Below are 23484 nucleotides of genomic sequence, written 5' to 3'. Positions count from 1 at the left end.
TGAAAGACGATAGCAAATTCTTCTGGCATCCAACATGAGGCTACAAAAGGATTGAGCAAAAACAGGAGGTTTTCAGCTCCTGAGCTGCAGTAATTTGAGAAGACATTTGTTTGCTGTTGAAAACACTGTTTCCCGCAGCGATTTGCATGAATCCTGAGGGTCCATTTGAAAATGCTGCAAATGTTTCTGCAGCATCACTTGGGCTCACATTTTGCGGTAATTGCAGCTTAAAATAAGTCAGAATATCAGGTCTCCCTGAGTTAGTAGCACTTCACCGTATGTCTGCTTATGTCATCTTACACTTTTATTTGTAAGAAATCCACAAAAAAGTAAAAATAAAAAAGTCTCACAAATATACAGTTAGCTGTGGAGAGGCAGCTTGTAGCATCCAAAATGTTTGACAAGGAAAAGTGATGTGATCCACAGTCAAGATGCTTCTTGGTGCATGTCTGGCATCTCCAAATAATTTTTGTTGCCTCACAGTTCAGAGAGGTGAGATGGTTTTTCTGCGTTTGCAGGCATGTGTGTATGTATGCATGTATGTGTGTAAAAGGGGCTAAATTAAATTGATGGGCCTTATTTATGAAACATGAACAAATATGTGCTAAAATTTTACATTCATTTTTATCTGATTGGCAGCATTATGTTGACAATGTCAATGATGTCAATCTAACAATATATAGAGCAATGAAGAGCATGTGAAGTATATGTACTAAGTATGACAAGTATTGCTCCATATTCAGGGTTGGGATGGTTACTTTTGAAATGTATTCCACTACAGATTACATGCTGTAAAATGTCATTTGAAATGTATTCTGTTAGATTACTCAAATATTTTGGATTACTTCTTCAACAGTGGTAGATTTTTTATTTATTTTTTAACAAAATACACGTTAAAAATACATTCTCTGAAAAACCTAAATATCTTATGCAGTGTTTTTTCGAAAACAAGATGAATCAGATTGATCTTGTTTAAAGGATTTTTAGATATATTTTTTAAGAAAACAAAACAAATTATCCTCAACAATAAAATTTTTGCCCTAATCTCAAAAGGTCATCCTAGAAAAAAAAATTACGATCCAAATATGGTAACATGTGCATGTAAAATGGCTAGAAATAGCATTTTAGCTTAGCGTAAAGCTGACAATTTACAAAAGGTTTATTTCTATTTCTTGTGCACCAAACTTACTTCTCTGTCTGCTCGTATGAATGTTATATCATAAGAAAGTGTTTCACCGCTGTTCAAATGCACTTTGGATCGCATAATTTATATGTATAAATGTTTTCCATCTGAAAGGACTAAATATTAAATGAAACAAATGACAATAAATTGCAAAGTAATCTGTTCAGTAACAGAAATACTTTTTGAATGTAACTATTCTAAATACCAATGATTTAAATTGGAACTGTAGTGGAATACAGTTACTTACATTTAGTATTTTAATTACGTATTCCCGTTACATGTATTTTGTTACTCCCCAACCCTGTGCACATTTAATGTATGCAGTTTTTAGGCTGGACAATTATTTTGCAAGGCTATGAGGTTCTAATGAAGACCAGTGTGAATCCTTATTAGTGCAATCTTATTAGTATAAACCAATGGATTGGGGGACATCTTGCATTTGCATATACACTGTAAAGTTTTAAGGACACTATTTCTGTAAATGTATAGATACAGTTGAAGTCAGAAGTTTACATTCACTTTGGTTGAAGTCATTAAAACTAATTTAACCACCCCACAGATTTAATATTAGCAAGCTATAGTTTTGTAAAATGACAAGTTGTTTTTCCAACAATTGTTTACAGGGAGATTATAGTCAATTAAAATTGAAAATCACAATTCCAGTGGGTCAGGAGTTTACATTCACCAAGTTAACTGTGCCTTTAAGCAACTTGGAAAATTCCAGACAATTATGTCAAGCCTTTAGACAATTAGCTTCTGATAGGAGGTGTGCTGAATTGGAGGTGTACCTGTGGTTATATTTTAAGGCCTATCTTCAAACTCAGTGCCTCTTTGCTTGACATCATGGGATAATCAAAAGAAATCAGCCAAGAACAAAGAGTAATTTCCAAATGCCTGAAGGTACAACGTTCATTTGTACAAACAATAGTACACAAAAATAAACACAATGGGACCACACAGCCAGTATACCGCTCAGCAAGGAGACCCATTCAGTCTCCTAGAGATGAACATAGTTTGGTGTGAAAAGTGCAAATCAATCCCAAAACAACAGCAAAGGACCTTGTGAAGATGCCGGAGGAAACAGGTAGACAACAATCTATATCCACATAACCTGAAAGGCTGATCAGTGAGGAAGAAGCCACTGCTCCAAAACTGCCATAGAAAATTCAGACTACAGTTCGCAAGTGCACATGGGGACATAGATTTTACTTTTTGGCCATAATGACCATTGTTATGTTTGGAGGAAAAAGGGTGAGGCTTGCAAACCAAAAATTCCCATCCCAAACTTGAAGCATGAGTGTTGCAGCATCATGTTGTGTGGGTGCTTTGCTGCAGGAGGGACTGGTGCACTTCACAAAATAGATGGTATTATGAGGAAGGAAAATTGTGTTGATATATTGAAGCAACATTTCAAGACATCAGTCATGAAGTTAAGTTCGGTTGCAAATGGGTCTTCCAAATGGATAATGACCCTGAGCATACATCCAAAGTTGTGGCAAAATAGCTTAAGGACAACAAAGTCAAGGTATTGGAGAGGCCATCACAAAGCCCTTACCTCAATTGAAAAGCGTGTGCGAGCAAGGAGACCTGCAAGGAGGCCTACAAACCTGACTCTGTCTGGAGGAATTGGCCAAAATTCCAGCAAATTATTGCGAGAAGCTTGTGGAATGCTACCAAAAAGTTTGACCAAAGTTAAACAATTTAAAAGGCAATGCTACCAAATACTAACAAAGTGTATGTAAACTTCTGAACCACTGGGAATGTGATGAAAGATTTAAAAGTTGAAATAAATAATTCTCTCTACTATTATTCTGACATTTCTCATTCTTAAAATAAAGTAGTGATCCTAACTGACGTAAGACACGGAATGTTTTCTACAATTAAATATCAGGAATTGCGAAAAACTGAGTTTAAATATATTTGACTAAGGTGTATGTAAACTTCTGACTTCATCTGTACAAAGTTCTATATAGGTACAAAGTTTCATAAATGAGGCCCACTGGGTGTCTAAATGAGAAAATACATTATATATGCACTAAAGTATGGGATGATTATTTAGAATAAATGTGTGTGTAGGTCAATTGGTCCTATGTGTTAATGTGTGTTTGTGTGAAGTGGTGTAGTGTAGCTCCTGCAGGTGCTTGTTTTTGTGTGCAGACAGTACAAGGTGCTAAATGAGCTCTGCCGTGTCCATGACGTTCCTGTTGGGATCCAGCGTAGCGAAGAACCGCACGTCCCTGTCTTTGTCCATCCTCAGTTCAGACAGAGCCTCTTCGATTTCATCAGAGTATGCGCTGCCTGGGTCCTTAAAGTATGCTGAGAACAGACCATACACATAGACAGTAATCAGAACTCATGCGCAGCATGGGAGTGGTGGTGGCATAGTGGGGTAAAGCACTAAACTGTTTAGCAGAATGTTGTCGGTTCGATTCCCACAGCCACCACCACGGTGTCCTTGAGCAAGGCACTTAACTCCAGGTTGCTCCGGGGGATTGTCCCTGTAATAAGGACTCTAAGTCGCTTTGGACAAAAGCGTTTGCCAAATGCGTTAATGTAAATGTCATGCCAAATCAGTGACACTTGCACTATATATTTATGCTATTAATAGTGACAGAATGTTAATTTGAAAATTGTCATTAGCTTTTAAAGTTCCTAATTATCTTTTAGGGCTCAATTTGTGACTGTGCAAAGCGCAAGTGGGTGTTGGTGGGAGTGTATGTGCTATCAGTGGTTGTATGTGTGCAAACTGTGAGCGTATTGTATGTAAATGAATTTGTGCAAAGCGCAATTTGCCATTATCCCAAGAAATATGTAATTGCACTAAGAATTTTCAAAAGCACGTCTTATCTCAGCATAAATTCCAAACTCAGTTACTGCATTTGCAGTTTGGAGATCCACCAGGAGGTGGTAATAAAGTTAATGTCCAAACTAAAAAAATATAGTGGAAAATCAAATTATGTCCATGGTGACCACTGTTGTAGCTGTTTTATAAAACAAATATTTATGAGATGTGTGTTAAACTATATTAAGGTCCTTATTTTTCAATTATTAACATTGTTTTTATTTACAAATTGTATTTATGATCTCATTTGTAAGTCAGTGCCGGTGAAGTTGGAAAGAGTAAAATGTTTGGATTTGCTATGATTTGTTTGACCACTTTGTTATTTTGATTATTTTTTCATTTTGTCTGAAGTGTAATTTGAATGAAGAAACATTTCTACTTTATCTTTTTCATGTTTCAATTAATGACATTTTTCTAAATCAAATAAATACTGTAAACAAAAATGTACAGTACCAAATTATTATGAATGTGCTGTCTTTGTTTATATTGCTGATGCTTGAGAGGGCATAGACTATATAATAGGATGCAGAAGGTGCCCGTGAAGAACCTCAGAATTGCACTTGACCCAGCCCATTAGCGTGTTGCATAAGCAATTTCGACAAACCTACTTGAAGCTAGACTTGGCGCATGCTTGAACGAAAATACCAAAACGTTCAGGCCATGCACACTGATATTGCTTGTATGAAATATGGCATAACACTGCGATTCACACTAGCGCTCTTAATTGTTTGTGTTCAGAACATGGTAGCTATTTGAAAAGCCAGGTTATACATTCTGTTCCAATCAAAAGTTTGGTCACACCTACTCCTCAATTATTGTTATTTTTCAAATTTAGTTAGAATACATTTCATCAAACCTATGAAATAGCATAGTAGTTTTGTAAAGAAATTAACTTGTAGGTACAATTTATATATTTGTCTACGGAACTAATTTCAAGCATTTACATATAAGCCTTTAGAACAAAAGGATGAGAAAAATAAATATAAGGTATAGTTCAACCAAAAATGAAAATAGTCTAATTTACATTTTTACTTCCCCAAATGCCATTATTTTCCTTTTTGGGTGAAATCTCCTTTTAAAGTATAAACGTATTGGTAAAGTGTGTGTGTCTCTTACGTTTTTCCAACACGCTCTGCCGTAATGCCTTTGCCACAAGCACGCGAACGTTGGGCACAGGGTCAGATGAGAGGCTGAGCAGACTTGGCAGAAGATGCTGTGCAAACTGTTCCATAGGCATACAGTCCTCCTCCAATACAGCCTGCACAAAAACACAGGATATGCTTAATCAGATTTCTTCAAGTTCTTCTGTCAAATTTCACTTGCTATATGTTTACATGTGATAAACATACTTTGCCAAGTATGCACCTAATTTACAGTGTAAATTATGAAAAAAGCAGAGAATGTCAGAGGTGGGGGAAAAAATGTAAACAATACTAGAACTATTTTTATTTAAATAATTTACAGATGTTGTGATAAAAATAAATTAAAAAAAGCAAGCCAGTGACTTGATTTAAAAATTACCTGGCAAATGAAGGCAAATGCCTGCCGTCCAACCCATTTGGGACAGTGGCAGAATCTCATAATGAGCTCATTAATGAAATTGAGTCCTAGGTCATGAGCTTTACAGGAATACAGCTTCTGCAAAATCTCCACCACCTACACACACACACACACACACACACACACACACACACACACACACACACAACACAAGACAACACTTAACACAAATTCTGATGTTGTGTATACATGGTAATAACATCCATCCTGGGTGATCCGATCACAAGTGGACTGAGCTAAATACTGGTGTATATGGGGTTCAATGCATCTTACACATGCAATGCAATCCAAATGCTACAACTACATTGAGCAATCGTAGGTGGGAAGGGATGCCAATGGCTAGAAAATCAGCGACCAGAGACTTTCCTCTAGAAAATCTAATCAAAACCTTTGTGGTTACTGGAGACACATGAGAGACATTAATACCAGACAACCGGTCTCGGCTGACCACTTTTGATTGAATCAGCCGAGATGGATTTTAATGCCAGGTGTAAACAGCCTAAATCGTGTTGCAAAAACAGAAGACAAGCTTAAACAATACAGCTAGAGAAAGGCACAATAATGTTGCTGCTACTAAAATAGGCTTGTGGAGAAATGTCTCACCAATTTATAGGAGATCCACCGGACTTCAGACACTTTGTCAGAGCAGAGGTTAAGTGCTATCTGTCTGAGGTAGTCATAGACGTCGTTGTGGCTGTATAACTCGATGATCATGATGAGCTGTCTAGATGCACAGACACACAAACATACCATAAGAGTGAGATCATGCATGCGAATTTCAAGAGCCACTTTGTGAATGAAAGAGGAATGGTTAGTACATACTCAGCAAGCTCATATCGGAATCTCCAGTTTCGGCTGTTGTCGGTCACCATGAACTCCTGTAGCTGGTACAGATACTCCCGACGCTTCTCAGCATGAAGAAGCTATGAAAGAGGACACAGAAGTATAGTAATAAGTAAAAAGCTCAGGAATTTTGTTTGAAACTTATTAAACCTAATTACCATGGCATAACAAATTTGTAATTTGTTAAATCTCATTCAAAATGTCCAGGTCATTTTTCACCCCAAAATGGAAAGAGAGAGAAAACAAATATTTTGCATTAAAGCAGTTTATTTAGGACCATTACAATTTTTTGCATTGTGCCAAGCGTTTGACAACAATGTTGGGGTGAAATATGACTCAAGACATTTCTCAAGAGATGACTGGAATTATCATTGTAGATGAGACACTCAAAAAGGATTTATATAGCTGGAGAAATTGGAAGAAAGGACCAATAATGTTGTTTAAAATACGCAAGACCCACATGTACTCTGAAGTAAATTCCACATCATTCTCACCTTCAAGAAGTCATACAGGTGTTTGAGGACTCCTATCCGCACCTCATCTAGATCTTTGAGGAAGCCGTTAAATATAGGCACCAGATCAGCTGCCGTTAGCTGATCCCCCAGAATCACTGCCAACTCATGGATAGAGAACGCCAATGTCCGACGCACCTTCCACTGTCAATACATTTAGTGTTACTCCATTTGACAAATGTTAAAGGGAGAGTTCAGCCAAAAATGAAAATTCTCTCATCATTTATGACATCCCAGAAGTGTATGACTTTATTTCTTCTGCAGAACACAATGATTTTTAGAAAAATATCTCTGCTCTGTAGGTCCATACAACGCAAGTGAATGGTGAACAGAACTTTGAAGGTCCAGAAGTATAAATCCAGCATAAAAGTAATCCATATGACTCCAGTGGATTAATCCATATGTTCAGAAGTGAAATGATAGGTGTGGGTGAGAAAAATATCAATATTTAAATCCTTTTTTTACTAAAAATTCTTCTCGCCCAGTAGGTGGCGATATGTATGAAGAAAGTGCATCACCAAAAACAAAAGAAAAATGTAGAAGTGAAAATGGAGATTTATAGTAAAAAAGGACTTGAATATTCATCTGTTTTTCACCCACTTAAATCTAGATTTAAAAATTAGATTCATATGGTCTACTTTTTTGCTGCCTTCATAAGCTTTTTGGAGCTTCAAAGTTCTGGCTACCATTCACTTGCATTGTATGGACTTGCAGATAATTTTCTAAAAATCTTGTGTTCAGCTGAAGAAAGAATGTCATACGCATCAGTGGGATGCATCACAAAAAAAGCTGAACAAATTCTGGATTGGTTTTAATTTGACAACTCACCAAATCCAATCAGGCTTCAATAGGGTTAAGTGGTATCAAGACGCTCGTTATCAATTCCGAGGTTATGATTAGTTCACGGCGCGATCACATAAATGAAGCGAACAGCCAATCGCGTGCGAGACAAATCTTGTGAGTGAGCCAACGAGATTTACTTCTCCGCTGAAGATGTTTATGAAAATTATGATAAATTATACAAATTTAAACAGTTTAAATCACAGTAAGAGGACGTTAAAAAAAACAAAATGCAACAGCATTTACACAGCAAGAAGATTACCAACTTAATCCCATTTAATACTATTAGACATTAATACACTATCGGAAAATGAGTAGATGGTATGCACTAATAAAGACTATTGTTCTTCCTTTCTAGCAGCATAAGACACAATAAAGACATATTTGGTGTGCTAGTGTGCTTTTATTGAACTTCAATTAAATACTGTATTTTCATGGCATCTCTGCCAGCAAATCCTAAAAAGAGGGGGTTTGGTCAGCATCCACACTTTTCTGATATATCTACAGTATATTGTGGAGAGATTATTATTAATAATGATAATTATTGATGTAAAATTAACATCTTACTTGAAATGATATAATTATTTTAGTTTTATTTATTCATAAATACTTTATGGCCAGTGTGGGAAAATGATTGGGAAAAAAATTCAAGTGTCTTTAAACAAATGCAAGACAGTATGATCATAAATTATCTTATTTTGTAAAATTATAAAATTGTCTCACTGAAGTGGTTTAAATTGGACTGAGAGATACTGGGGGGAGGGATCAATTTGCTCAAAGCTGACTGGTCTAGAATCTGGATGAGATCTCTGATCAGGAACAGTCAATTAGTGCGTTACTATGGCAAGGAACCCCGATGAAAGCAAATCAACTTTACTGGTACTGCGAATTCAGAGTTTGCTGAAACGAAGTTTAAAATGTATTTAGCTAGCTGCTCAATCCTGTTTTGTAACATAGGCCACTGGGATGGCATGAGGGTGAGTAAATGTCCAGAGAATTTTCATTTTTGGGTGAACTATACCTTTACTGTAAATGGAAAAAAAAAAAAAAAAAAAAAGAAGAAGAAAAAATGCCAGGCCGATTAAACGGATGATAAGTGTCCATTTTGCAATTAAAGGCCTCAGTATTTTTCCTGTGTAACAGTTTTAAAATTGTATGTATATTTTTTTTTATAGGTTTTAGTGAATTTTGAGTATATATTGCAAATATTAATTGTTTGGATTGTGAATGAATTGCATTGTATTGTGTCTGCCACTGAAAAACCCATATTCGCTGACCACTAGTTTAAACCAAATTCAGGTCACAGTCTAAACTGCTGTATTGTCATCTAGAGAAACTTTACCTGTACGTCTGTAGCGAGGGTCTCGTACGTGTCTTTGAGGCAGTGCCAGTTTTGTCTGCCCAGCGTTAGGGCAACTCCCGGCAAACTAAAAGCGCAGTGTTTGGCGATCTCAGTATCTACAGTCTGAGCTTGAGCGGGGTCTGTCATAGACAAATACTGATCCAACAACTGCTGGGGAATCACATTCTGAGATGGAAAGAGAGAGAATTAAAGAATGTTGAAAGAGATCATGATGTCATGTTTTATAGTTGTATCAAACTGGCTGCTGCTTAACTAGAGCAGAACAGCACTACCTCTATAAAATATAATCCATAAACACTATAAATCTATAAACTAACTATAGATGATAGGCTACTTGTAACTAGTTTACTTCAGCCTATTTATAATGAACTTTCTTTGTATTTGTAAGTCTTTTGTGTTTTTTTGCCATTCATTTTCATGAATGATATTAAAACTTGGTAAAACAACATCTCTCTCTCTCACAAACTGCAAACTGTAGATTTATTACCTGAACTTTAGACTTTTCCTCTTCAGAAGTTTTGGTTGTTTCAGAGTCTCGGTCTTCCTTCACATTTTCTATGAGGTCTGACTCCTATACGGAAACACAAATATATGTATAATGAACGGCACTGAATAGTTACTGCACAAGCACTTTCTCCAAATGAAATATGGCTGTCAAATATTTTAAGATGTATGAGTACTTGATTAATCGGAGTACTATATATTTATTAGTATACACGCATGCAGACTTTATACACCGATCAATCACAACATTAAAAGCAACTGCCTAATATTGTGTAGGTCCCCCTCGTGCCGCCAAAACACCGCCAACCCCCAAAATAGCATTCTGAGATTATATTCTTCTCACCACAATTGTACAAAGCGGTTATCTGAGTTACCATAGACTTTGTCAGTTTGAAACAGTCTTGCCACTCTCTCTTGACCTCTCTCAACAACAAGGCATTTCCGTCCACAGAACTGCCGCTCACTGGATGTTTTTTGTTTTTGGCACCATTCGGAGTAAATTCTAGAGACTGTTGTGTTTGAAAAATCCAGGAGATCAGCAGTTACAGAAATATTCAAACCATGCCATTTAACGGCAACAAGAAATGCCTCGTTGATGAGAGAGGTCAACAGAGAATGGCCAGATTGTTTCAAACTGACAAAGTCTATGGTAACTCAGATAACAGCTCTGTACAATTGTGGTGAGAAGAATAGCATCTCAGAATGCTTTTCTGAGATATGGGTGCGCACCGTTTTGGCGGCATGAGGGGGACCTACACAATATTAGACAGGTGGTTTTAATGTTGTGGCTGATCGGTGTATATAAATAATAAAAAATAAACCTCTGTCATTTATCCTTTCATTTAAATGTAGAAGTCAGCTTACCTCACTGCTGGGTTCAGAGTCATCCACCAGCACAGGTGATGTGGAGGGCGAGTCTGAGATCTGTGCATCTGTCAATGAGAGTTCACTCATGGCACTAAGCTCAGACATCGGGGAGCCTGCAGAACTGTTGCTTTCTGACACAGAGTCATCAGCATCATCTGTCTGACTCTCTAACTGGGCAGCTTTCAGTGCAGCAGACAACACCTTCACTTGAGCTGTGAGTGGAAAACACAGAGATCAAAAACTGCATTTATGAAAATGTTGTATAGCATATTCAGACTGTATATTTATTTAAAACTAATTTCAGAATTTTGTTGTTTAATCATCAAACTAGGGCAATTCATTTCATTAATTAAAGAGTTGGTTCACTCAAATTTAAATTCTTACATTTACTCACCCTCATGCATCACATTAAAACGTTTACATTTACTGTGTAAAACGTTCTTCTGCTGAACACAAAGATTTTTAGAAGAATATCTCAGCTCTGTAGGTCCATTCAATGCAATTGAATGGTGATCTGGCCTTTAAAGCTCCAAAAAGCACATCAAGTCATCATAAACATAATTCTACAGACTCCAGTGGTTTATTCAATGTGTTCTGAAGTGATCCACTTGGGTGAGAACGGACCAAAATATAACTACTTTTTCATTGTACATCTTGATAGTAGTCTTTTTGGCGATCATAATTTCAAGTTCGATTACACATAGTTTGAAATTACAATAGTGCCTATTGATGGCAATTAAAAGATGTACAGTGAAAAAGTAGTTATATTTTGATCTGTTCTCACTAAAAACCAACTGGATCGCTTCAGAACATGGATTACTTTTATGCTGACTTCATCTCCTTTTTGGATCTTCAAAGTTCTGGCCACCATTCATTTGCATTATATGGACCTACAGAGCTGAGATATTCTTCAAAAAATCTTTGTGTTCAGCAGAAGAAAGTTTTACACATCTGTGATGCATGAGGGTGTGTAAATGATGAGAGAATTCCCTTTTTTTCTGAGAATTCCTTTAAGCATTAATACACAATGCACAAATATGTAAAATTCTGTGACATACCGCAGTTAATAGTTAACTACGTTTTTATGACTGGATTCCATGATTCCATCCGTTTTGTCCACGTTGCTGAAAACATAAGGCCCTATACATGTGTGTGTGTGTGTGTGTGTGTGTGTGTGTGTGTGTGTACAATATATATAAATAAAACCACTCACCTTGTACATCAGGATCATCTAGGTGGGGCTGAAGACAGTCCAAAACCTTCTGGATCTGTGAGCTGGTGGCTGGACCTTGTGAATCTAAACATGGCACTTTTTCTTTCTCCCAATCTTCTCCCTCCCTTGTAGTCTGTTTTTGGCCCCTTTCCTCTTCATATCTTTCTCCTCGCAGTAGTTGGAGGTCCTGGGTGATGTCAGGCAGTGGGGATCTCCAGAAGCTGAAGGAGTTGTACATTGTGCAGTCATCCGTCTTCTGCTTGGAGGAAGATTCTGAGCATTCAGATTGGCCATGGGAGGTTCTCTCTTCCTGTGGTTGGGTGGGATGCTGGTGGCCCTCATGAGGTTGTGATGGTGGAGCTGCTGTGTCTGAGGTGGTTTGTAGCTGGACTGAGGTTGGCTGAGTGAGACTGTTTGAGAAACTATATCTTGAGGCATTGCAGGAGTTATTTGAGAATCTGGTGATCACTTCCTGCCCATGGCTAAATATAAGAAAGGGCTAGTTCAGATAATTATTCTGCTTTGTAATAAAGGGGAGGAGATTTAAAACATCTTAAATATAAAGAACTGGGTCAGATATAGTTTATTTATGGTGGAGTGAGTATCCTTGTGCATTTACCTCACAGAGGAGATCTTGGGTATCTCGCAAAGGGTTCCGTCCTCACAGAAGTGCAGTCCAGTGAGCGAAGGGTTGGCAAATGTGGAGATGAAACGGCCTAGAGATTGGAACGCAGCCTGGCGTACCTGAACAGGAAAAACAGAGAACAATACAAGCAGGTGTACCCTATCCTTTCAAAAATGATCTCAATTTTCAAGGTGGAAAAGCAAAAGAATGTATGCACAAATCAGCCCCCCCTCCCCCCTCACATGTAATGTCAATAAAAGTGAAAAAAATCTCTTGCATTTTTGTCCAAACTAGCTGCGAAGTACAACAAAACATTTTGTCGGCAACTTGGTTTCAATTTCTGTTGCATTGTGCTGGGCAGCCCAGCCCACAGTAAAAACCCACTCCACATAGCTGTATTAAACATCTGATATGGTCTAACAGAGTCTTATTTTGTTCAGTGAGTAAAAAAATACTGATTAGAATACTGTGTTAGTGTGTATTGCTTTGCTCTTACCCAGCGTGACTGATCACTAATAAGGTTGATGAACAAGGGGGACAGTTTAGTGCGTCGCACCTCCGCAGAAGTGCAATTTGAAACAACCATGAAGCACTCTGCACAGGCTTTCCGAATACCCCACAGACTGTCCGAACACAGGTCGAAAAATTTTGCCATCTGAATTGGAAAAAATAATAAGAGGTGTTCACAAAAATAAATACAAAAAACTGACTTCAACACAAAGGAAGTGTTGACCAAAGAGCCTTGGTATTGGAAATGAATCTTAAGCTTTATAAGTGTTAAAGGAATATTCCAGGTTCAATACAAGTTAAGCTCAATTGACTCCTTGCTCCTTTTCTTAAAAAAAAAACTAAAATCGAGGTTGCAGTGAGGCACTTACAATAGAAGTGAATGGGCCAATTTTTGGAGGGTTTAAAAAGACAGAAATGTGAAGCTGATAATTTTATAAAATTACTTAAATTAATTCATCTGTTATGTGCAACGAAGTTGTACAATTGGATATTACTTCACAGAGAAAATGTTAGTCAGCGATTTTATCAGACTAAAATCATGTTTACATGCATGTTGTTTACATCTCGTGGCTTCACAAGTGAGTATTTGAACTTTTATTGATTGGCCCCATTCACTTCTATTGTAAGTGCCTCACTGTAAACCAGATTTTTAAAAAGTTAAAGAAATACATTTTAGTCATCAATATTTTGCCACAAATGCTGTTGCTTTAGGTTAATTTGTATTGAACCATTTGTGTGTCATAAATACAGGCTCTTGAATTCAGTAGCAGTGCAGTGGTCCTCACCAGTAGTTTCTCTGTGGCTTCCTGGCCAACAATAGAACTGAACTCACCAAAATTTGCTGCACAGACCTGGTGGAGAAAAAACATAAACAAGGGTTTAGACATTTTACAAGGTGAAATTCAGTCTTTGGTTATGTAGTAAACAAGGGTCTGTTGCAGCTTGAGTAGGACTGCTTCATGCCAACCCTGTACGAGCTGCAGAAATAGATTAACATACTTATCCATTTTTCCCCCCCAAATTGTAGGCCTAAGCTTTTCTCTACTGCAGTTATTTTACTGACAAAACACTGCCACACATACCACAGAATCAGCAGGCTTATTTTCACCAGAGATCACATTTATTATGTCAACTTTACTTGTTTAAGGAAGAAATGTATTGTTTTCTGTCATTTTCAAGATCCTGACTTATTTTACTTGTTATCTTGGCATAATAATGATAAACGCTCTCAGGGGATACCATACTTATTTGTTGGACACACTTACAAATGTCTGAATGTCACTGCATTAAGAAACAGAATAATCAAACCAAGTGGCATCTTCAAATAAAAAGACATTATAGACCTTTTCTTAGCACCATTTTTGTTTTTACTTATAAACAACTGGTGTCAATGTGATGTGTTCCACTAACATACAGGACTTCATTTAGACCCGTTTATCTCTTGTATTATAGTTTAAAAAATAATACAAATGTTTTGCTTGAAAAGTGTGCCTGTACATATAATGCCACTTGGTTTGATATTCTGTCATCTAATGCAATGACATTCATAGAGTATGTTCAACATACAGGTATCATAAAAAATTTTGTGAATCATTACCTTGCGGACTTGGAATAGTCTGACGTCACTGCAGAGTTCACAGAATCGCAACAACAGAAGGTGCTCCACTGTGTCTTTAGTCAACATTGTCACCAACTTACACATGATCTGAAAACAAAACATTCAACAATACAGACCAAAACATGAGTTCCACCACACCCTGGAAAACAATGAGTACAATGACTCAATCATACTGGCAGTATAAAATCTAGCATAGATAGAATAAAGTTACAACAGGAAATAAAACATGCATCTTCGATGCCATCTTTTTATCCAAGGCCTTTATGGGAAAGAGTCTTCAGATTTTCATGATCAGTCAGATGTCAGTAATCAGAAGGAAGTGGTTTACAAAAACCAAAACTAAATGAAACATTTTTCATGTAATGAAATAAAAACTAAAAGTAAAAAACTGAAATAATAAAAACTAACATCTTATAAAAAATATTTTCATAACTAACTAAAATCAAATAAAAATTACCTTAAGTTAATTTTAGTTTTAGAATACACTGTATATTATAAAAAATAAAACCTTTACAATCCGCCTTCAGTAACATAGAAAAATACCACTAGATAGTGACAACGCAATACTGCCCTGAAAAAATGTAATGAGGTTAAACATATTTACATTATATCAGTTAACGCATTGGCAGCACTACACTTAAAATTATTTGAATTTACATAATTTAATAATGTACATCGGTTCCACATGAATCAATTAGGTTACATCAACATATTTTTTTTTACCCTGGGTTTAGCTCATTAATTATATTTTTTGACAATAGTTTGTCATAAAACATAATTTGTTGATGTAATTTCAACAATGTTATCAATGTATTTTGAAATGACCCAATTAAGGTGTCTCAGAGATTTATGTGTCCCTAACATTCATTTCTTCAGTTTTACATTATATTTTTGTCTCTCATTGCTGATTTATGTTATTAAGTTATGCTAGTTAGCAATCTTTTAACTACCAATAGCATACATTACATTTATTCATTTGGCTGATGCTTTTATCTAAAGCGACTTACAAAAGAGGAAAACATAAGCAAATCATCTTGAGGCATTTGTACGAAAAGTGCCATACTAAAGTTTTAATAGCATCAGAATAGCATTCAAAACAGATTTAAGTGCAACAAGAATTTCATTTTTTTTTTTTTTGTGGCTGGTTAAGTGCTCTTGGAAAAGATGTGTTTTTAGATGTTTTTTGAAGACAGAGAGTGAGTCAGCTTCACGGATTGAGTTGGGAAGGTCATTCCACCAACATGGTATGACGAAACTGAGAGTCCGGGAAAGTGTTTTGGTGCCTGTGTGTTGGTACAACAAGGCGACGTTCCTTAGCCGACCGCAGGCTTCTGGCAGGAGTGTAGATCTGCATAAATTATTTTAGGTATGCTGGAGCAGACCCAGTGACTGTTTTGTACGTCAGCATCAGGGCCTTGAATTTAATACGTGCATGAACCGGCAGCCAGTGGTGAGAGACAAAGAGTGGTGTAACACGCGCTCTCTTTGGTTCATTAAAGACCAGACGTTCTGCTGCATTCTGGATCATTTGCAGAGGTCTAATTGCACATGCAGGAAGACCTGCAATGAGAGAGTTACAGTAGTCCAGTCTAGTTATGACAAGTGACTGAACAAGCAGTTGTGTGGCATTGAGTAAAGCAACATACAGTATAGTGTTTTTGTACCCATCCTCAACCCAAGCAAAAGCTCTGCTCTTCACCACTATGTTAACCCGGCGTAACAGGAACAGTTCTAAATCCCAAAATAACAACATTAAACACTATTTAGTCTTCCCCTTTTTTAATCTTACTCAAATGCATAGAATAGGGGCCTGGGTAGCTCAGCAAGTACTGACGCTGACTACCACCCCTGGAGTCTCGAGTTCGAGTTTGCTAGGGAGGGTAGAGTAAGATGGGGTAACCTCCTCATGGTCGCGATTAAGTGGTTCTCGCTTTAAATGGGGCGTGTGGTAACTTGTGCGTGGATCGCAGAGAGTAGCATGAGCCTCCGCATGCTGCGAGTCTCCTCGGCATCATGCACAGCAAGCTACGTGATAAGATCTGTGGATTGACAGTCTCAGAAGAGGAGGCAACAGAGACTTGTCCTCCGACACCCGGATTGAGGCCACCACGAGGACCTAGTAAGTAGTGGGAATTGGGCATTCCAAATTGGGAGAAAAGGGGATAAAGATAAAAAAAAAAAAAAAAAGGGGAATCAAATAACTAATTTATCCCATCATGCTGGGATCTACAAATGCTCTGCCCAAATGCCCCATTTCCCATGTTATTGAACATATTTGATTGGTTCACATTCACCTTACATAATGTAATCTAGCAGAGTGCACATTTTAGAGAATTACATTAATCGAAAGCAAAGATAACAAGTTTCAAAGAGAAACACAATTTTGTTGTGTAGATCACAAATAACTAGAGATGCACTGATCGACCGGCCAGGGACCGGAATTAGTCGATTTTCCGCATGCTCGGCCGGACCGGTGACCGGCCGGTCAGCCTCACGTCTTTCCGATTCCAAGCCAGTCCGTTTTGTTGCCAGCGGCGCAGGCAATAACATCACAGCCACACGTAAACATGTCATTGGCGTGGAAATCTTCACTGTGAGTGAAGAATACATAAAAGTTCGAAATGTGTAATAATTGTAAGGCCAAAGTAAACCGTGGGGGAACCACAACAATAACTTTCGGAACAACAAACCTAATTAGACATTTAAAACACCATCACCCAGCTGAAAATGCCCATTTTAAAAAATAAGCTAAAAAGGGAAAGCAGCTAAAGCTAGCAAGAGCTCAGAGCCAGTCACAAGTCAGCAGCCTCTCCTATCATCCCTTGGAATGAGCAGCGAAAAGACCAAAGCAATTACAAGGAAAATTATGGAATTCATGGTCCTGGATGACCAGCTGTTCTCCATAGTTGAGGACAGAGGCTTCAGAAATCTGATACATTTCCTCGATTCAGAGTAGGAGGTACTTTCCAACGTCGCGTTGCCCGAGTTGTTTAATCTCGTTTACACACGCAGCCTGTTAGCTGTCAACATTTGGGTACACAAATCCGGGTGAGGGGAAGCGGGGTGCTGGATGGCAGAGGCAGGCTAAATACTATACAAATTGTGCCTTTGTGATTTAATGTGCTGAGTAACGTAATTTTTCCCACAGTGTCCGATATTAAAATCAGTGCGACACACATTGCAAAAGGCGTGGGCATTGTCGATATGGGTTCGGGATATGAAATTAAATTCTTCCATCCAGCTGTTGTTAAATGTACATGTATATTTTGTTTTTTTTCACCGGAGCACCAGCTGAGTCTTCTCCTCCCCTCTACCAGTGATGCTTGATTTAACATCCCGCGTCTACTGCCTGCGCAGATATCAACAGCGCAACTGGGGTGTAGGTTGCCAGGTAAAGGTCATAAATGATTTGTAATGTGTATGATGTGTCGATTGTGTGAGTAGGATGCGTTTCATTCAAGATCTGGCAACTGGACAACCTTGGAATAATACATTGATGTGATTATTCATATAAAGTGGTTTTGCAGTGTTTGTATATGCAGTCAATAATAGTTCTTAGAAAGAAAATCGGTATCGGCAGGTCACACTTGCAAAACAATCGGAAATCGGCCAAGAAAATGTCAATCGGTGCATCTCTACAAATAACATAATTAGTAAATCTGAGAACCTGCGTTACTAAATTAGAATGGAACATTTTAAATAAAATGGTAATAAAACTTTAATAATCCTGATCAGAAGTATATTCTCTGTCATACAAAGACAACTCTCTCACCGCAACGGCTTCGATCTTGTAGTCGTCATCACTGCTGGGTTCTGTGAGGTCCAGAAGCACAGGGCAGACCTTCCCTTCCATATCTGCCTTACTCATCAGACCCTGTTCAAGCAGCACCAGTAGAGCAGCCTGGCTCGTCTTTCGCACCTAGAAAAGACAACAAACATTTGTAGTTTACCATGTCAAGAGACATTCCTTTTCATGATCACATCTTGAGGTATGGTTGCACAGGAGGTATTAGCCCATTTCGGAAAAATAAATTCAGTCATCTACTTCATACTTAATGTTGCAAGATTTATTTTACCCATTACCCAAGAGTTTGAAACAGCATTTGGGCATCATGTTAATTACCACAAATATCAATTTCAACTCATCTGTCCTTTTCTTACATTGGAAGTGAATGTGAATTTCATGCTTCCTAAAGACATACGATAGCTTTTTGTGAATAAGTCACTTCAAAATGCAAGTCCCCGAAAAGCTTGCCTACCTTAAATCTCATTCATACTTGCGTATGTTCAAACCTGATGCATTCATAAAAAAAAAAAAAATTACTGATCAACTTAAATTTAGGTCTGTTTTTCCACACAAAGCTATAATATGGCTTAAGAAGACAGAATATAGTGCACAAGTCATTTTATTGTACTATTTACTACATTCAAGGGACTACTTTTTATCATTTTAGGACCTTGACAGCCTCAGTTACCATTCAGTTTTAATGAATGGCTAAAGTACCATATTCTCTGGACTTCTTATATGTTCCACAAAAATGTTTAATCATGAGTTGCAAATTACATGACGGTGAGTAGATGGTGATATAAATTACATATTTGGGTGAACTTTCCATTTAGTGAAATTTACCTGGTTATTAGGATCTGTGAGATATCGGACCACAATGGGTACCAGGTACCTAGAGAAGGCTTCTGGGTAATTGGGTCGATTTTCATGGAGGAACATGGCAATATTTGGAACCTGTTCCATCAGCTCTGCTCGCACCGTTGGTTCTGTTATATCACACACAAATTATATTACGCACAGCACCAGCATGTCAGACACATCAAATATAGTACTGTACAGAAAGTCATACACACCTCCATCCTCAGACATCCTGGCAACTGTTTCCATGACGCTGATGAAGTCATTTTCATTTTCACTGAATTCCCGGAGCACATCTGGCAATCCACGTGCCACAATTTGCCTGGAAAAGTCAAAAATATCAAGCACACCATATTAGATCATATGACTTACCCCATAATTAAAATATATAAGCAGGGGTGCATTAATGCATAGGCTTAACTGAGCTGAAGCCCAGGGGTCTACAACTCCCATGGGGCCCAGCGAGAGGAGCATGTTTATACGCGCTCAACTTGAAGGGGGCATCAGTGGACCAGTGAGCCCATGTGCCCAGAGGTACCATAAAGCACCCCTGTTTATAAGCACAAAAACATTTTTTTAATCTGCTGCAGTTTTCCAGAATTTTTTTTTTTTAAATTTACAAATACACAGATGAGAAGCCACCGAAAACCAAGTTTGGCTCTTTATAAGACTATGGTAAAAAAGAAAAAAAAACAAGTCATATCAAGTTCGCTTTAAGCCCTTAAATGTCTATCCTCATACATTCTCTATTAAATATCATTGTATATTTGAGTGATATGTGCAAGATTGACATAGAAAATCTTACTACTAAGAAAACATTGCGTATTGCATGACAGAGTGGAAAACGGCTTATGAATTGTCTTACATATCAGTTACTTGACACACTTCATGTCTCACCTGTTGAAGACGTTTTCACTGAAAGCATATTTCTCCAGCCGTCCCAGAGGTGTGAGGTTATCCTGGCCTGCATCCAGGAATGCTGTTATCCGAATCCCTTCACACTCTGAACCATAGTCATCGAATCCAACTTCAAAAATAATACAAAGAGTTAAGGACACTCTACGATTTAACCTCCAATAAGCTTAACAGTACAGCCTCATGGTGGTTTTAAAAGTGAATTCTTTCAAAATAAAATCAGGAATCCCCTTAAAAGGAAAGTTCACCCAAAAATGAAACTTCTCTCATCATTTGCTCACCCTCATGCCATCCCAGATGTGTTTGCCTTTTTTCTTCTACTGAACACAAACAAAGATTTTTAGAAGAATATATCAGCTCTCTATAGGTCCATAAAATGCAAGTGAATGGTGAAATAAAAGCAATGCAAACGTTATCCATTTAACTCCAGAGTTTAAATCCATGTCTTCAGAGGCAATATGATAAGTGTGGGTGAGGAAAAAGATCAATATTTAAGACCTTTTTTTCCACTAAATCTTTACTTTCATTTTCTTTCATATTCTGAAAATGAAAGTGAATATTTTTGGTAAAAAAAAAGGGTTGAAATATTGATCCATTTCTCATCCAAAGTGATTGCATCACTTCAGAAGACATATTAAACCACTGGAGTCTTATGGATTACTTTTATGCTGCCTTCACGTGATTTTTGGAACTTCAAAGTTCTAGCCACCGTTCACTTGCATTTTATGGACCTACAGACCTGAGATATTCTTAAAAAAAAATCTTTGTTTGTGTTCAGCAGAAGAAAGTCATTCATACACATCTGGGATGGGATGAGGGTGAGTAAATGATGAGAGAATTTCATTTTTGGGTGAACTATCCCTTTAAAGATGGAGAAAAGATTAGTGTAATTCAGATACGAAGAAGAAATTGGAAACAATATATAAATGTATTTTTAGGACTATTAAGATTTCATGTATCGCAACATTATTTTTATGACAATGAAGCACATTTCCCACCAAAATTCGTATTCTTGTAATGCAAAAACTCTCTCAACTGTAATGGGAAAATGACATTTTAAATAATTTAAACTGTAAAGTATGGCAGTATTAGAAATGCATTGCAGTATTTGATGTACTGCATTTATGCAGATTTAAATAATAATAATAATAATAAAAAAGGGAACTTTGAGGAATGCACTTAATTTTCATGAAAATAATGTAAAAAAAAAATAATCTTAATGGTCCTTATAAATTGGTATTATTGGCAAAATTCTACTTTTTCCTCTTTTGATTTTGGGGTGAAAAGTGAATAAAGTATAGATCCAGGTGAAATGTTCTGCATTGGCTCTATGATAATACAAGAACTTTTAAAGGGTTTCCATTTCATGTGTTCTGCTTCTGTCAGCAAAGTCCACACTGCTTGTACATCAAATACATAGTGTACAGCAGCAAGCCTGATGGAACAGAAACATAGTATAGTCTATTTCCTTTAAGTTATATAAAGTTTCAGATGTGTTCTGTCCTGGATACTCACAGTCATCCAAATCATCGTGGCCATCTTCAAAATATAAAGACAGACCTGGAAAAACATGAACAAAATGTTAGTATTTAAGATGGACTGTCTTAGAAATATACAGAGCATTTTTGGGCATTATCAGTGTTGGGTGTAATGTATTATTTACCAAGTAATTAATTACTGTAATTAAATTATTTTTTCACTGAAAAAAGTAAGGGATTACTCTTAATTTTTCAGTAATGTTATTAGTTACTTCTGATTTAATTGCAGTAAACTGTAAAGACTCTAGAACAATTCTATATAAAACAATAGTGAATTTAAAATCTAAATGTAATGTCTAATGTTAAAATATACAGTAATGTGCAAAAGTCTTCATCCAAAAAGGTTTCACAAAAGCATTTGTCTTAAGATGGTTATTTATATCTTCAGCTTTAGTGTTTCAATAGGAAATATAAATGTTAGACTCCCAAACATTACTTTTGCAAATAGAAAAGATTAGAAGAACAGGGAGCCCTGCAACAGATATCATGGCCTCCACAGAGCCCCCCCCCCCCCCATTGTGTCAGTCTGTGATTACATAAAGAGACAGAAACAATTGAGACAGCCTAAATAGATAGAAGAATTCTCCAAGAAGCTTGGAACATCCTATCTGCCAACAACCAAGAAAAATTGTGTCAAGGAGTACCAAGGATAATTGGTGCCGTTTTAAAGGCAAAGGTGGTCATACCAAATATTGATCTATCTTTTTTATGTTTACTGGACTTTGTATGACATTAAGTGATAAATGAAAACTATTTATTTTTGAAGAGATCCTCACAATGCAAAATTTTTCACAAGTGCCAAAACCTTTTGCACAGTACTGTGTGTGATCTAATTAACGCTGCCCCCTTAAATTATTTGGCCAGCTCATTAATAATTTATTTGATTTTATATGATTTATTTGAAATAATTAAAAGAAGTTTCATATTCATATTTTTTGTTATATGTTCAAGGTTGATCTGGGTTTTAGAAAGTAATTTGTAGTAATGCAATTACATTTCAGACAGAGTAATTTGTACAGTAATCTAATTACACTATAGAAGATGTAATTGGTAGTTTGTAATCAATTACTTTTTAGTAACTACCCCAACACTGGGCATTATCAATGTTTCAAACGATGCCCAAAAATGCGGTCAAGGTTGGCAATTTAGTAGATTTTGACAGGGCCACTGTGAATGTTGGAGTATTTGCAATGTATCTCACAAAAATTGTCAACTCGGATGACTACGTCAAATAAGCAGCTTACTAAGCAAAGACACACCTGTGAAACACATCTAACCCTTGTAGTGTCAAACAATTGTAATGTTTTGGCACATTTAAAGTGATTTTTTTGAACAGTCAACCAAACGTGTTATCCGGGTCAGGCTGGCTAACAAACTGACAGTCAAGCTCCTGTCAACTTAACCACGTTATTTTCACACTTTTGGTTGGACAAAGCAGAAATATCCCATTATAGAGCATTTACTCCAACATATGTAGTCTCGTTGTTGGCCCATACTAGTAATCTATTTAAACACTTCTATCATCTACCCACTCTATCCTGCTAGCTCAACAACTCGCAACTAGTGTTAATCCCCTCCAAATTTCACCAGCCTCGTGACCTTCGTTCCAAAAATACACCAGAAACGTTGAAAAAGAATCACTCGTCATTTAAGTCTACAGCGATAACGGAACCAATTGTAAAGATTTAAATAAATGTACTAAAAGCACATTACCTGCCATCTTGATTTACAGCGGGGCTGTCACTCCACTTCCTCAAAAGATTTCCTGCTCTTATTTAACTCCCTGCATTTATAGGAAGACTAAATACTTAAAACAAGGTATAAAATCGTCAAAACGAAGCACGTTACCCCTGAAATCAATCGGGTAAATCGTATCGCTGAATCGAACGATCAGCGAGGAAAGAAA

At 37.0% G+C, this 23484-nt stretch overlaps 1 protein-coding gene across 2 annotated transcripts; it reads right to left on the bottom strand.

Annotated features, from left to right (window-relative positions):
• Positions 1-281: 281 nt before the first annotated feature.
• On the bottom strand, positions 282-23407 carry LOC127646459 (serine/threonine-protein phosphatase 4 regulatory subunit 1-like). Of its 2 annotated transcripts, none has more exons than XM_052130138.1 (20): positions 23292-23407; positions 21556-21600; positions 20023-20152; positions 19341-19447; positions 19111-19253; positions 18253-18399; positions 14460-14567; positions 13648-13713; positions 12849-13007; positions 12347-12471; positions 11728-12209; positions 10512-10726; positions 9631-9714; positions 9123-9308; positions 6923-7084; positions 6408-6508; positions 6189-6309; positions 5547-5681; positions 5142-5283; positions 282-3499 (listed from the first exon to the last, which is right to left on the bottom strand). In XM_052130138.1, exons 1-20 carry the CDS (start codon positions 23296-23298, stop codon positions 3354-3356), a joined length of 2811 nt encoding a protein of 936 aa, XP_051986098.1. In that variant the 5' UTR covers positions 23299-23407; the 3' UTR covers positions 282-3353. The 2 variants fall into 2 exon arrangements, with proteins under 2 accessions (XP_051986098.1, XP_051986099.1); XM_052130139.1 differs by having other exon boundaries at positions 11728-12137.
• Positions 23408-23484: the final 77 nt, after the last annotated feature.

This window comes from Xyrauchen texanus, chromosome 7 (assembly GCF_025860055.1).
Source record: "Xyrauchen texanus isolate HMW12.3.18 chromosome 7, RBS_HiC_50CHRs, whole genome shotgun sequence".
Taxonomy (NCBI): Eukaryota; Metazoa; Chordata; class Actinopteri; order Cypriniformes; family Catostomidae; genus Xyrauchen; species Xyrauchen texanus.
The sequence above is the reverse complement of the archived record's forward strand: the minus strand, read 5'-3'. Positions and strand labels throughout refer to the sequence as shown.